This window comes from Meleagris gallopavo, chromosome 1, assembly GCF_000146605.3.
Source record: "Meleagris gallopavo isolate NT-WF06-2002-E0010 breed Aviagen turkey brand Nicholas breeding stock chromosome 1, Turkey_5.1, whole genome shotgun sequence".
NCBI lineage: Eukaryota > Metazoa > Chordata > Aves > Galliformes > Phasianidae > Meleagris > Meleagris gallopavo.
The window spans coordinates 189,229,872-189,244,967 of record NC_015011.2 but is presented as its reverse complement, the minus strand read 5'-3'; the positions used below and the strand labels follow the sequence as shown (position 1 = coordinate 189,244,967).

General features: G+C 56.7%; 1 protein-coding gene across 1 annotated transcript in view; it reads left to right on the top strand.

Moving 5' to 3' along the window:
- Nucleotides 1-15,096, top strand: part of STIM1 (stromal interaction molecule 1) — a 35,188-nt gene that overhangs the window by 6,809 nt on the left and 13,283 nt on the right. Inside the window, exons 3-8 of the mRNA XM_019612109.1 lie at nt 1,257-1,368; nt 2,251-2,366; nt 7,962-8,139; nt 11,242-11,419; nt 13,794-13,961; nt 14,607-14,707. Of these exons, the coding sequence (XP_019467654.1) occupies nt 1,257-1,368; nt 2,251-2,366; nt 7,962-8,139; nt 11,242-11,419; nt 13,794-13,961; nt 14,607-14,707 (853 nt within the window). The remainder of the gene's footprint in view (nt 1-1,256; nt 1,369-2,250; nt 2,367-7,961; nt 8,140-11,241; nt 11,420-13,793; nt 13,962-14,606; nt 14,708-15,096) is intronic.

Below are 15,096 nucleotides of genomic sequence, written 5' to 3'. Positions count from 1 at the left end.
CCTGTCTGTAGGCTCCCTTTAGGTCCTGCAGGCTGCACTGAGGTCACCCCGCAGCTTCTCTTCTCCATGCTGAACAAGCCCAGCTCCCTCAGCCTGTCTTTGTAGGGAGGTGCTGCAGCCCCTGATCATCTTTGTGGCTCCTCTGGACCCTCTCCAACAGCTCCCTGTCTTTCTTGTCCTGGGGGCTCCAGCCCTGGACGCAGTGCTGCAGATGGGGCCTCACAAGAGCAGAGCAGAGGGGGACAATCACCTCCCTGTCCCTGCTGCCACCCCTCTGCTGATGGAGCCCAGGATCCCATTTGCTTTCCGAGCTACAAGAGCACACTGCTGGCTCATGGATCCACTGGGGGCCATGGATAAATCTCTCAATGCTTGTGGCTCTCAGAAGCAGATTGAACGTGGTTGGGATGCTGAGCATCCACCCCTTCCCATAGAAGAGCAGTGCAGAAGGGCTGGGCAGGTTGGGGTGTGGGGTGCCTGGGGTCTGAGCAGTGTCATCAACAGCAATTCTCATAACTTGAGACTGTCAGAAGACACTTCTGGAATCTGTGCTAACTCATCCCAGGCTTCGTGTGGCTCCCAGCAGGGAGCAGAGGCTCTGCCTGGCATTCTGCCCTGGGTCAGTCAGAGCTCCTGCAGGCCATGTCTGCCCAGCAGTGCCTCGGGCCCTGGGGCATGGCTCCTGCTGGGTGCTGGCTTCCATCCCAGCCCTTCCCATGGCACAGAAATGAGTTTCCTGCAGTTTGTGGGCTGGGGATGATAACTACAGGGAGTTTCCTTAAGCTCGGGCAGTTTGCTAACATGCATCTGAGTCAGTTCCCAAGTTTGTTGGAGATGATACCTTCCTCTGAAGCCTTCTGCCAAGCCGCTGGCCCTGCTCCTGTCTGTTCTGCCGTGGTTCTGCTGCAGGCACTGAGCTCTGCAGTGAGCTGGGAGATGTTTCTCGTGTCCATGGGGCAGTGGATGGACTCACTGCCTTCCCCAGGGATCACATCAAAGAATTGTAGAGGGGCTGTAGGGGCTGGAAGCGACCTCCAGAGATCACTGAGTCCAACCCTCATACAACAGGCTCCATACATACAACATACTCCAGCAGGCAGTGCCAGATGCTGCCGTTCCAACCCCACGGCTGTTCCCCCTTTGCTGAAGGCAGATGGTGGAGGTGCACGCGTTGTGTGGTTACTGTTCACGCTGATGCTGCCCGGATGGTTTCAGCAGTAATAATGCGAAGCTGCTGGTGTGTTTCTTGCCCACAGTGTACAACTGGACAGTTGACGAGGTGGTGCAGTGGCTCATTACCTACGTGGAGCTGCCACAGTACGAGGAGACCTTCAGAAAGCTGCAGCTGAGCGGACACGCCATGCCCAGGTCAGTGCTCAGCCCGGGGATGCGTGCCAGGGATGGAGCAGAGCCGAGGCAGCGACAGTGTGATCCAGCCCTGTGCTGTGGGTAACTCCTGCACCAGCCCAGCTTGGCTCTGGCTGTGCGGCTGTGCTGCAGGCTTCACTGCAGGGATGTGCATGCAGACAGGTAGGCCAGGTGCTGAGGCTGTCAGTGCTGCTGTGCTGGCTTGCAAAGCAGACATCGTCAGCCCGAAGCTGTGTGCTCAGAGCTGCAGCCCTAAGCTGGAGCAGAGCAGGTCCAGGCAGTGCCCGGCTCTGCCCACGTTTCCTTTGTAACTCATCGTCCTCGGCACAGGGATGGTCTCTGCTGGCTGCATCCCGCATGAGAAATGTGCTCTGCGATCCGTAAAGTCAGCTGTCAGCAGCTGGCAGTGTAGATTTGATTAGTAGATGTGTGCATGGTTAGCAGGGCACTGAGAAGCTTGGTTTGCCTAGGAGGGAATGTGAGCAGTCAGGATGAAGGGAAGCCTTCGCTTTTCTCTGGTGCTGTAGGCAGGGATGCTGCTTTTGATACAGACCTGGAACAGGTCGCCCAAGGAGGCTGTGGATGCCCCATCCCTGCAGGCATCCGAGGCCAGGCTGGATGTGGCTCTGGGCAGCCTGGGCTGCTGGTTGGTGACCTGCACACAGCAGGGGGTGGAAGTGGCTGAGCACTGTGCTCCTTTGCAACCCAGGGCATTCTATGAAATCTGCACCAGAAACAACGCGATTTGAGGGCTTCCTTTAGCCCTGGCAGCTCTCTGCTCCTGCTCACCCCATTTCTCTGTCCATAGCTCCCATATTATTCACTGCTGTTCCCTTATGGATTGGGATGGATATGACTGCGCCTCCTCCTTGCGTTTCACAGATTAGCAGTGAACAATGCCACCATGATGGGGACTGTCCTGAAGATGACAGACCGCAGCCATAGGCAGAAGCTGCAGCTGAAGGCTTTGGACACTGTGCTCTTTGGTCCTCCTCTCTGTAAGTAACGCTGCACGGCTCCTTAAGTGCAAGGAGCTGCGTCTGCTCAGCATCAGACAGCAAAGACCCAGCTACGTGGCCCAGGCTTTATGAAGTCTGCTGGGTAATTGCAGTGAGGCAGAACCTGCAGCAGCTCGGCTCGGAGCTCCAGCCCTGTCCTGGAGGACTGGGTTTGCACTGAGCTGTGAGCACAGCTGGAGGGAGGGGAGTGCTGGGATGGCACTGAGCTGAAGGAGGGCCGGTTCTGGAGCTGTTTGTGAGCATCTCCTGATGATCTGGAGGCCCTCTGATTGTCTCTGCAGCTCGGGGCGCTCCTTTGCATGCGTTGCACCTGGCTCACAGCTGCAGTCTCATTATTGTGAGCCTCTCCTGCTTATGCACGTTGTCCTCATTAAGACTGATGCTTTGGGGAGGTATCTGAGGCCTGGCTCTATCAGGACCCTGTGGTTAAAGCTGCCCCAGTTCCTGCTGGCATGCCCAGCACCAGGGAGGAATTTGGTTGGCAGCCACACAGGCGCTGTAATGGCAAAGTAAATTGCTTTTAATGGCTTTGGATTAATGCTTATTCTCTGTGTTTGAGGAGCTGCTGGGCAGCCGTCCTGGCACGTACCATGAGCTGCAGTTGTGCACACAGCAGCACAGAGCTGTGCAGAACTGAGCAGTGCATGGCTGCACCGCCTGCATCAGTTCTTCAGGGCTTTCTCCAAGGTTCCTAGAAGACAATTTTTGGGATATGGGACCAAACTGAATGATTTACCTGTGCCCATCCCACGGCTGTGCCCATCCCAGAGCTGTGCCCATCCCACAGCTGTGCCCATCCCAGAGCTGTGCCCATCCCAGAGTTGTGCCCATCCCAGAGCTGTACCCATCCCACAGCTGTGCCCATCCCAGTGCTGTACCCATCCCAGAGCTGTGCCCATCCCACAGCTGTGCCCATCCCAGAGCTGTGCCCATCCCAGAGCTGTGCCATCCCACAGCTGTGCCATCCCACAGCTGTGCCATCCCAGTGCTGTGCCCATCCCAGTGCTGTGCCCATCCCAGAGCTGTGCCATCCCAGAGCTGTGCCATCCCACAGCTGTGCCCATCCCAGAGCTGTGCCCATCCCAGAGCTGTGCCATCCCACAGCTGTACCCATCTCACAGCTGTACCCATCCCACAGCTGTACCCATCCCAGAGCTGTGCCATCCCACAGCTGTACCCATCTCACAGCTGTACCCATCCCACAGCTGTACCATCCCACAGCTGTACCCATTCCAGAGCTGTGCCCATCCCACAGCTGTACCCATCCCAGAGCTGTGCCATCCCAGAACTGTGCCCATCCCAGAGCTGTGCCATCCCAGAACTGTGCCATCCCACAGCTGTGCCATCCCAGTGCTGTACCCATTCCAGAGCTGTGCCATCCCAGAACTGTGCCCATCCTAGTGCTGTACCCATTCCACAGCTGTGCCCTGAGCTTCTCTCCCCATGTCTGAAACTGCATCTGGCCTTGTTAATGCAGCTGTGCCACGTGGCTGTGCTGCAGCTGCTGTAGGAACTGCTCCTGGTTTGTGCTGTGGGGCTCTGGAGGTCCTTTCCCAGCACTTCAGATGTTGTTCTCGGCCCCCCCCAGAGCCCCTCCTGGTTTCCACTGACATGCAGCTGAAGTCTTTTTGACGCCGTGCTCATTTATCCCCAGTTCTGTTGGCAGTCTGGGAGCGTGGGTGGGCTGCATGCTTTGGGCTGGATGGCAGCAGGGGGTGATGCTCTGCTCTGCACTGCACAGCGGGTGCTGCAGGGGGACGGACCGAAATCTCCAACAATGGCGAATTAACTGTGCTGCTCGTTTAATAGCACAGAGAGCTCCTTTTGTGGGAAAGGCATTGCAGTTGGTGACGGAGGCTGCATTTTAGTGTAAGATGTAACAGCTGCAGCACCGCCTGGGCTCCGTGTGGCACCGCGCAGCACCCACTGCTGTGTGTTGCATCCCATGGAGCAGCTGTGATCCGCTGCTCCTCCCAGCAGCAAAGGTTTGATCCTTACGGAAGCAGTGAGGCTGTGGTTACCCCTCGGGGGGCTCTGCCTGTCTGCCCATCCCTCCTGCTGGCAGTGCAGGACCTGTCTGCAGGGCGCTGCTGGTGCTGGACGCCGACCTGCAAACACGGATCAGAGGGACTGGAAATGATGGATGTGCAGCAGAGTGCCAGGAGCTGCTCCTTGGGAAGAGGATGTTGTGATAATCCATCCGGAACGGGAAGTGGGGCCAAGGCCAAGATCTTGGTTCTTTTGTTAGTGTTGAATTTGTAAGGGAGCGTTTTCAGAGAGGCGGAGCTGCTCCGTGGTGCTGCGCTGGGTGCTGGGCAGGGGATGCTTTGGGCCACGGCCTCGTGCTGCTGCTGCGGGGCAGGGGGAGGTGTGGGATGCACTGCTGTCCCCCCAGCTGGGGCAGAGTAGAGCAGCAGGGCTGTGATTTCCCTCCTCCCGTGCGCCCGCGGGGATGGGTGCACCGTGTGTGTGCTGGCAGCATGCAGCCCATTGCTGGCAGGGCAGAGTGCTGGCAGTGACAGCTGGCACTGGTTGTTTCTCAGCCATATATTAACAATCCAACCCCGGAGGTAAAGGTCGCTCCTATTGAAAACAAACAAACAGAACGGCGTCGTTACCCTAAAGGAGATGATGCACATCTTTGTAAGCCGTGTCAACGTTGCCAAGCGGTGCTTTTTATTGAGCCAGTTTCTGCTGAGCCTCTGTTAATGTGTTTCTGATGGATGAGAGGTGATGGTTCCTTATCTCCTAGTGGGGCAAGCTGAGTTGGGAGTGCGGTGTATCACAGGCAAAGGTGCCTCGAGGTGCTGGAACAGCTGCCCAGAGAGGCTGTGGATCCCCGTCCATCCCTGGAGGTGTTCAAGGCCAGCTTGGATGGGGCCCTGGGCAGCCTGGGCTGCTGTGAGATGTGGAGGTTGGTGGCCCTGCCTGTGGTGGGGGGTTGGAGCTTCGTGATCCTTGAGCTCCCTTCCAACCCAAACCATTCTGTGATTCTATGACTCAGGTTGGGAAGGTGGCTGCTTGCAGGCACTGCTTTGTGGTGGTAATGCAGCCCAGCAAGAGGGGCAGCTCATGGGGGGCTCACACAGGGGAACCCATTGGGGTGCCCACATGTTCTGGAGCTGCTGCACCTGGCAGGTGGGATGCCATGTGTCTGCCTGCAGCAATGAGGAATCCTGCTGCTTTGCTGTGTTTTTCCATTGCGGTCATAGCTGCACTGTGCACCAAATGCACGGGAGGGATGGCTGCAGGGAGCAGGGCTGGGATGGGAGCAGGGATGGGATGGAGCAGGGATGGGAGCAGGGCTGGGAGCAGGCAGGGATGGGAGCAAGACCAGGAGCTGGGATAGGAGTAGGCAGGGATGGGAGCAGGGCTGGGAGCAGGCAGGGATGGAAGCAGAACCAGGAGCTGGGATGGGAGCAGGGATGGAAACAGGCAGGGTTGGGAGCAGGGCTGGGAGCAAGACCAGGATCAAGCAGGTCTGGGAGCAGGAATGGAAGCAAGACCAGAAGCAGGCAGGGATGGAAGCAGGCAGGGATGAAAACAGGAGCAGGCAGGGCCGTGGGAGAGGCAAGGACAGCACGCAGGGTCAGGCTGCAGCACTTGGACACAGCGCAGCGAGGGCAGAGGATGTCACTGGTAATGAAGTCCCTGTCATTGGGATGCAGGGATGGGATGGGAGCAGGGCTGTGTGTCATGTGCTGCTGGGGGGACGCCAGCCTTTAACAGCCTCATCTTTTCCCACTTACAGCAGTTGTTGTTGGCTTAGAAGAGAAATGCATCGGAGAGCCAAGGTCAAACACAAGGCTTGCTGTCCTAACAGCAGATTTACTGTGCTTGTTGCTATTAAGCATCTGCTTTTCCACCTGCATTTTGAAGCTACCTTCATGGGATCGTGGCCTCATTTCGAGCAGCACGGACGGGAATTAGACTGGATTCTCATCTTAGGGCTTTTCTGCTTCAGCTCTGTAGGGATGGCAGGGATTTATCAGAGTGCAGAGCTGCGCGTGGTGACAGAGCTGGAGTTGTCACTGCTGTTGTCGGTGTCAGTGAGTGCCACGTGTGCTGGTGCTGCTCTCACTGGGGATTTCATACAATCATGGAATCACAGAACCTCAAAGGCTGGAAAAGCCCAGGGTCCCCAACCCACCCCACATCCCCACAGCTCTGGGAACCCCAGGGTTGGTGACCCCCCCTCGCTGTGCAGCTGTGCTGCTCTCTGCAGGAGGGGTTGTTCCTCCCTCCCCTGGGATTTCGGGGGGCTATAAATACTGCTGGTGCCTCCCAGCTCCAAATGACAAGGCATTTCTTTAGGACTGAAGGTGCTGCTGACTGCTCAGCAGCTGCTCTTAGGAGAGGAGAGGATGAGCTCTCGTGTCCTTTACACCCATGGGTTCCTCCCAGCACTGCAGAGAGCAGCAGGGCGCGCACTGGAGGTGGAGGAACAGATCCATTCCATGCTGGGAGCAGACTGCTGTGGCAGCCATCCTCCCCACTGAAGGCACAGCTCTGCCTTTATGTGCCCTTCTGTCCCACTGCACACAAGGTGGGGATGCACACCAGCACTCCCTCATGCTGTGCCAAGCTGATGCTGTGTGCTCTGAAAGCTTTAAGTGCTCACAAATGGAAAGGAGGGGAAGTGAAAGCCCTGCGCTTGCTCAGTCATTTTGAGGGAGGATGTTTTATGGTTTGTTTGTTGTTTTTTTTTTCCCCTCCCAAAAAAGCCTGTGTTTTAAGGAAGCAGAGATGAACTCGAGGCCTTGAAAGGCTCTTTGGTCCACATTAAAATAAGCGCACATGGAGCAGACACAGAAATAGAGATAAATGGAGATGTGAGTCAGAGCTGGGCCAGTTCTGCACTGCTCTGCACTGTGCTGTCCCAATGCAAACGTGCACAGGAGCAGAGGGGTGCAGGAGAAATTGATGCTCAGAGGGCTGCAGCAGCTCTGCTGTGAGGAAAGGCTGAGGGAACTGGGCTGGTTCAGCTTGGAGAAGAGAAGCTGCAGGGAGACCTCAGTGTGGCCTTCAGTGCTTGGAGGGAGCGGATAAACAGGAGGGGGAACGGCTGTTTGTGAGGGTGGGTGGTGACAGGACAAGGGGAATGGTTTGAAAGTGAGCCAGGGGAGGTTTGGGTTGGATGTGAGGAGGAAGTTTTCATGCAGAGGGTGGTGAGGCAGTGGAACAGGTTGCCCAAGGAGGCTGTGGATGCCCCATCCCTGCAGAAATCCAAGGCCAGGCTGGATGTGGCTCTGGGCAGCCTGGGCTGCTGGTTGGCGACCTGCACACAGCAGGGGGTTGGAGTGAACACTGTGCTCCTTTGCAACCCAGGCCATTCTGTGATTCTATGAAATCTGGGAGCAGCTGGTGGCTGTGCTGCTGCCCCTCTGCAGTGCTGACCAAGGGAGGAGAGCTGCTCTCCCTGCACAGCTCCGCTCCTGAGCTCCAGCTCCAAAGCAACCTGCTGTAGGGGGGATGGTGACACGATGTTAAATGTCCCAGCTCAAAGCCCCCCTCCCAAGGCAAACAAACGACCTCCCCACGCTGTGCCCTCAGCAGCCTTTCCTTCTCTGGCAGTGACACGACACAACCACCTGAAGGACTTCATGCTGGTGGTGTCCATCGTCATCGGGGTGGGCGGCTGCTGGTTTGCCTACATCCAGAACCGTTACTCCAAGGAGCACATGAAGAAGATGATGAAGGACCTGGAGGGCCTTCACAGGGCTGAGCAGTCCCTCCACGACCTGCAGGAGAGGTAAGAGCTGTGTGGCCCCCATCGGCTGCTGGCTTTGCTGCTGGTTGTTCCTCGTTGGGATCTCCCACCTCGTTTGCTTTGCAGCTCTCCCCCTCAGTGCAGTGTGGGTACCCTGAGCTGCCTGGTCTGGTGACCCTGCACATAGCAGGGGGGTTGAAACTGGATGATCACTGTGGTCCTTTTCAACCCAGGCCATTCTATCATTCTATTATTCTATGGCTTCCCCCAAACACACAGAACTGTAATGCAGATCTGTACCTCTCTGGAAAAAAGAGCCTCTTAAAAGGATGGGAGGTAACCCAGTTTGCTTGCCGTCATCTGGGAAGGCTGCTGCTCTGCCTGGCAGCCCCTTGGGAGCCATCCATGCATGGGAGGTGTTGGAAAGCCTTTCTGTGATCACATCAGTTGGTATCTGCATGATGAGAGGCACTTAGAAGTGTACCAGGCTGCCGGTGCCCAGCGCAGCACATCCACGTCAGCACTGCAGATGTGTGACCTGCTTTCTTTTTGACTTGAAGGGTTTTCCTGTCTGCCTGCCAAGGGAGCGGGCTGTAATCCACAGCTCATTTCACACAGCTTTGTGGAGTTCTCCATCACAGCCAAGATATAACCTGGAGAACCAGGGGACCTGTGGGTGTGCAGCTCCTGCAGCCGCCGCTCGCAGCAGTGCTCATCCGTGGCCCCGTGCAGGACAGGGGATGGGCAGGGCTGTGCTGGGGGGCACCTGGAAAGGAGCAGATGGGCTTGGGGAGCTCAGCCTGAGCTCAGAACCAGGTGAGGAGGCGCAGAATCACAGAGGTGAGGGGGCTGGAGGGGTTGGAAGAACCTCCCTCGCCCTGCTGGCCGCGCTCCGTGCTCTGCTCCCCAGGTCCCATTGGCCTTTCTGGGCACGCTGCTGGCTCATGGCCACCTTCTGGCCACCAGGACTCCCAGGTCCTTCTCTGCAGAGCCCCTCTGCAGCAGCTCAGCCCCGACTGTGGTTGTTCCTCCCCAGCTGTGGGATTCTACACTTGGCCACGTTGGACGCCCTCAGGTTCCTCTCATCCCAGCTCTCAGGTCAGGTCCCCATGGGCCTGGGCACCAGTGAGGCGGTTCTGCTCAGCAGTTTGCTTTCTAGGAACTCCTTTCTGGACCTCAAACCAGGCTGTCCCCACTGATGGAAGTTCAGTGCTGAGCACATCTGCGGGACGGCCCCGTCTGCTGCTGCTGCTGCTGCTGCTCTTCCTGTCTCTGCTGTGTTCCTGGAGATTGGAGAGGGGAGCACAGACACTGAGGGCCATTTGTGCTCATCTTTTGGGAACATCCATTAGCACTGATGCTTCCCAGTCCCCCGAGTGGCCCATCATGCAGATAAGTTCACATCAGAGCACATCCCTCTGGTGATGTGCTGCTGAGCTGTAGGTCCATTCGTGCCCATGGCACAGTGCTGCACTCCATCCTGGAGCTCACTGCATCAAAGGGCTCAGAGGGTGGCTTTGTCCACTGCCAGCATCAGAAAGCACAGCTCTGCTGTGAGCAGAAGCCAGTGGGAAGGGAAAATGCAATGGTTGTGCACGCTTGGAAATTGCCTTGAGGATAAAACTCTTATGAAAGGAATTCTGCATCATAGCATGGGGAAAGTTCTCCTTTAAATAGAGATATTTGGATGGTTTGGAATTCTTATGGCCCTACTGTGGGAGAGCTTCAGCAATGAGCTCAGGGCAGAGAGCGTGGGTTTATCTGAAAGCTTGGAACGCCTTGGCAAAAACCTCTGTTAATTGGGAAGAAAAACACTGGAGTTTCTCAACAGAGCTGTAAATTGAAAATAAACCTTTTCCAAGAAGAGAGCCAACATCGTGGCTGCTGAGAGGCCAGATTTGTTGTCGATTGCTGTCTGGGTGCCAAGGATGAGCCTGCAGAGCAAGGGTTCTTGGGTCTGCATCCTTGTTCTGTGCTCTGCTCTGTGCTCAGTGCATCCTTGTTCTGTGCCCTGCTCATGGGCTCTGTGCATCCTTGCTCTGCACTCTGCACTTGGGCTCAGTGCATCCTTGTTTTGTGCTCTGCTCTGTGCTCAGTCCATCTTTGCTCTGTGCTCTGCTCTGTGCTCTTTTCATCCTTGCTCTGTGCTCTGATCACAGGCTCAGTGCATCCTTACTCTGTGCTCTGCTCTGTGCTCAGTGCATCCTTGCTCTGTGCTCTGCTCTGTGCTCAGTGCATCCTTGCTCTGTGCTCTGCTCTGTGCTCTTTGCATCCTTGCTGTGTGCCCTGCTCATAGGCTCAGTGCATCCTTACTCTGCTCTTCTGTGCTCTGTGCATCCTTGTTTTGTGTTCTGCTTTGTACTCAGTGCATCCTTACTCAGTGCTCTTGCTTCTGTGCATCTTTGTTTTGTGCTCTGCTGTGCATCCCTGTTTTGTCTTCTGCTCATGGGCTCAGTGCATCCTTGCTCCGTGCTCTGCTCTGTGCATCCTTGCTTGCACTCTGCACTTGGGCTCAGTGCATCCTTGCTCTGTGCTCTGTTCACAGCTTCTGTGCATCCTTGTTTTGTGCTCCACTCTGTACTCAGTGCTTGCTCTGTGCTCTGCTCTGTGCTCTTTGCATCCTTGCTCTGTGCCCTGCTCATGGGCTCAGTGCATCCTTGCTCTGCACTCTGCACTTGGGCTCAGTGCATCCTAGCTGTGTGCCCTGCTCATGGGCTCAGTGCATCCTTGTTTTGTGCCCTGCTCATGGGCTCAGTGCATCCTTGCTGTGTGCTCTGCTCTGTGCTCAGTGCATCCTTGCTGTGTGCTCTGCTCTGTGCTCAGTGCACCCATTCTCCCCGCTCTGCTCGTGCTGCACACATCCCTGGGCTGTGCACACCACAAGCTCAGCGTTTGCAGCAGGGCTGCAGAACAGCCCCTGCGTGCTGCACAGAGCCGGGTTTGTGGCTGAGCATCGTTTTTCCCTTCTGCCTGTGCCCGTTGGGGTGTGACGGGCAGGAGCAGCTACAGCTGAGGTGGGTCCCTCCGTGACGATTTCCTTCCAGCTGTGATGGGGGCCGGCACAGTGTGAACAGGGGCGGCCACCATGGGCTCCTATGCACGGCACCCCCTGCTCCTCACAGCTCCCATCTCCCTGTCCTGCAGGCTGCAGAAGGCCCAGGAGGAGCATCGCTCCGTGGAGGTGGAAAAGGTGCACCTGGAGAAGAAGCTGCAGGATGAGATCAGCATCGCCAAGCAGGAGGCGCATCGGCTGCGAGAGCTGCGGGAGGGCACTGAGAATGAGCTGAGCAGGCAGAAGTATGCAGAGCAGGAGCTGGAGCAGGTGAGGGGTGGCCCGTGGTGCACAGACACACACACACACACACGCAGCATGCCATAGGAGCAGCACGCAGCCAGCACTGAGCCTGCCCTCCGTTGAGCCCGGTGCCGTGCTGCTCGTAACACCTTTTTGCCTTTGCTTTCCCACTTTGTGGAGGAAAAGATCAGAGAATCACAGAACGGTTTGAGCTGGAAGGGACCCCTGGGGTCCCCCAGAATCATGGAATGGCCAGGGTTGGAAGGACCTCAAGGATCATGAAGCTCCAACCCCCCTACCGCAGGGCCACCAACCTCCCCATTTAATACCAGACCGATGGCGGATTTGGTGCCACTCCTTGCAATGAGCACAGCTCCACCAGTGCTCAGAGCCACCTGACATCACCTGGCCCTTCCGTCACATCCCTGCAGTGACTGGGGGAGAGGTGGTGGCTGTGGGGCTGCCCCACGGGGCAGGAATGCTGCCTGGCCTGCAGCTGCACCCCACCATCCCCCTCCAAAGCACCAACCCTCAGATTTCTCTCTCTTCCATCTGTGGGTTTAGGAGAGATGTGGGGCAGCTTTGTTGTTCTGCTGTTGGCTCCAGAGATGTCCAAAGAGAACTTCCTTCCAAAAGAACCTGATGCTTGGTTGGGATCTGTGTGGGTTTGTGCAGTGTTTGCAAACATCGGTTTTAAATTCACACTGTGTATGTCCCTGTGAATCCCTAAGTTACATGTGGGAATGTATGGGAAGTTACTTATGGGAATGGAAATGCAGACTTGGGAGAGTTTGGTGTGTGATGCTGGCAGCAGTGATGTGCGAGTGATGCATTTGTGTGGCACTGTTTGAGTAATGCATCACAGGTCAGAAAAAGGGCTTCCAATGCCACATCTGAAAGCCCAGGGAATCCCAACAAGGGCTGGAGGGAAGAGATGGAAATAAACTGCATTGCTGATGGTGGCTCAGCAACAGGGAGCAAAGGAGGCGTGGGAGCTGTGCCTCACAACCACCTGGTGCCCAAACCTGCAAAGCTTTAAAGCCCAAAGCACAAATGCAGCTGCCCCTCCGTTTCACCCAAGGGAAAGTTGTGCTGTGACCTGATGTGATCACAGATCAGTTCCAGTAGAAATAGTGTGAGGCAGCACCGTGAGCCCCACAGTGCCACGAGGTGTTCGTGTGCCCCAGCCCAGCTCCCATCCTCTCCACCTGGGAGGAGGAAGGAGAGGAAAGCAGAGCCCAGGCTTTGCACTGGGTGGGCAGAGGTCAGCGCTCAGCCAGCAGGGAGCCGTGCAGCGAGGTTCCTTCCTCCCCTTGTTGGAGTGAGAGCAGTTCTGACGCCCTCAACCCCCATCCAAGGTCCCAGTTTGTCACACGACCTCTCCACAAACGCACTGAGCTCCATTTCAGAGCCCGTGGGTGTCTGTGCCCACCTGCACAGCAGTGCTGGGGCCGTTCTATGGGGCGCCCAGCTCTCCAGGCCTTCCTGTCCCACCTGCTGCCAACTCGAGGGCACTCATCCACTCCACCACTCCTGCCCTCGGGAAAGCTGCCAGCCAGAGGTGACTTAACCTCTCTGTTGTTTCTCAGAGGCCTTCATGAGGGATGCCTCCAAAGGGTGAGTATGGCATCGTCCTCCTGCCCCCACCGTGTGCCTGTAACACAGCCACCGTCCCGGTGTCCCCCGCACACAGTAACCCATCACCCCCACTGACCATGGAACTCGTCTGGTTGTTTGATGCCGTGGATATTAAACCAAAAGTTTCTTTTGCACCCTTGGTTCTTACCACTAAAATGGTTCTGTGGGGTTGGGAGCTCCTGCTGGAGCGCAGCAAGTGGTGCTGAGAGCTCAGTGTTTGGGGCTGGGCTGCTCGCAGCAAATCTGTCCTCAGTGGGTCCTGCTGTGCCCAAGGGCTGAGCACACAGCACAGCATCAGAAGGCACTCACTGCTTTATGAACTGCCGCTCAGTGGTCAGAATGGGACCTTAGAGGTCATCACAGGGGACTGTACACCACATAACCCTCGTTTGGGTTCATTCCCTGTTACGGATGTGATGCACACAGCACACAGCACACGATAGGCAGCACGCAGCAGGCAACAGGCAGCAGATTTCATAGAGTGGCCTGGGTTGCAAAGGAGCACAGTGCTCACCCAGCTCCAACCTCCTGCTGTGTGCAGGTCGCCAACCAGCAGCCCAGGCTGCCCAGAGCCACATCCAGCCTGGCCTCGGATGCCTGCAGGGATGGGGCATCCACAGCCTCCTGGGCACTGCGTGGGGTCGGTGTGAGCCAACTGTTGGACCAGCACTGGCTCCTGTTTGCCCCCCATTGCCCCCATTCCATTGGTGCAGCACAGCAGCCATTCCCTTCCCCATAACACAGCACTGCTGCCTCTCCTCAGGTCCGTATGGCTCTGAAGAACGCCGAGAAGGAGCTGGAATCACACTGCAGCTGGGCTGCCCCCGAGGCCCTGCAGAAGTGGCTGCAGCTGACCCACGAGGTGGAGGTGCAGTACTACAACATCAAGAAGCAGAACGCGGAAAAGCAGCTCCTGGTGGCCAAGGAAGGGGTGAGCATCTCAGCATCCTGCTCTGAGATCTTCCCATCGCTGCCTGGGGGAAGGTTTGGGAATGGAAGCTGCACAGCGTGTTCTGTGTCCTCATACCGTGCGCACAGTCCCTGTTCTGGCTGTCCTACATGCACAGGCAGCACCGTTTCTTATGAGCTCACTCACTGTAGCAATGAATCACCCTCCCTGTATTCCCAGTTGTTCCAAGCTTTCTGTGCCAGCCGAGGAGCTGAGAGCTGCAGGGGAGCTGCTGTAACATGCATTCAGCTCTGTGGATGTGTGCAGAAGCCAGAGCTGACGGCTCACAGGAGTCCATGTGCCCTAACGCACCGTTGTGACGTGGGACAGTTCTATCCTTAGGAAGGCCGGGGCAGGCTCTGGGAGAGCCCCTCCCTACATGAAGCAGTTGCTTTGTGTCCCTCTGACTTCCGGGGTGCCGTAGGGCTGGGGGTGCAGAGCAGCATCGCCCTGCTCACCCCACGGGCTGGGGGTCACCCTGCTGCCCAACACTCTCACACCACTCACACGTGTGCCAGCAGCTGCAGGGATATTTCTGTCACGGCCCCTCCAGGATGTTCTTGTCCAGGAGGAAACACGAGGTCCTCTTCTTCCTCTGACCTTTCCTTCTTTCTGTTAACATTCCAGGCTGAAAAAATTAAGAAGAAGCGCAACACTCTGTTTGGAACATTTCATGTTGCTCACAGCTCGTCTCTAGATGATGTGGATCATAAAATCTTAACTGCAAAGTGAGTGTCTCCTCAAGTCCTCCCATCCCTGCTTCTCCTATGAGGAAAGGCTGAGGGAACTGGACTGGTTCAGCTTGGAGAAGAGAAGCTGCAGGGAGACCTCAGTGTGGCCTTCAGTGCTTGAAGGGAGCGGATAAACAGGAGGGGGAACGGCTGTTTGTGAGGGTGGGTGGTGACAGGACAAGGGGAATGGTTTGAAAGTGAGCCAGGGGAGGTTTGGGTTGGATGTGAGGAGGAAGTTTTTCATGCAGAGGGTGGTGAGGCAGTGGAACAGGTTGCCCAAGGAGGCTGTGGATGCCCCATCCCTGCAGGCATCCAAGGCCAGGCTGGATGTGGCTCTGGGCAGCCTGGGCTGCTGGTTGGTGACCTGCACACAGCAGGGGGTTGGA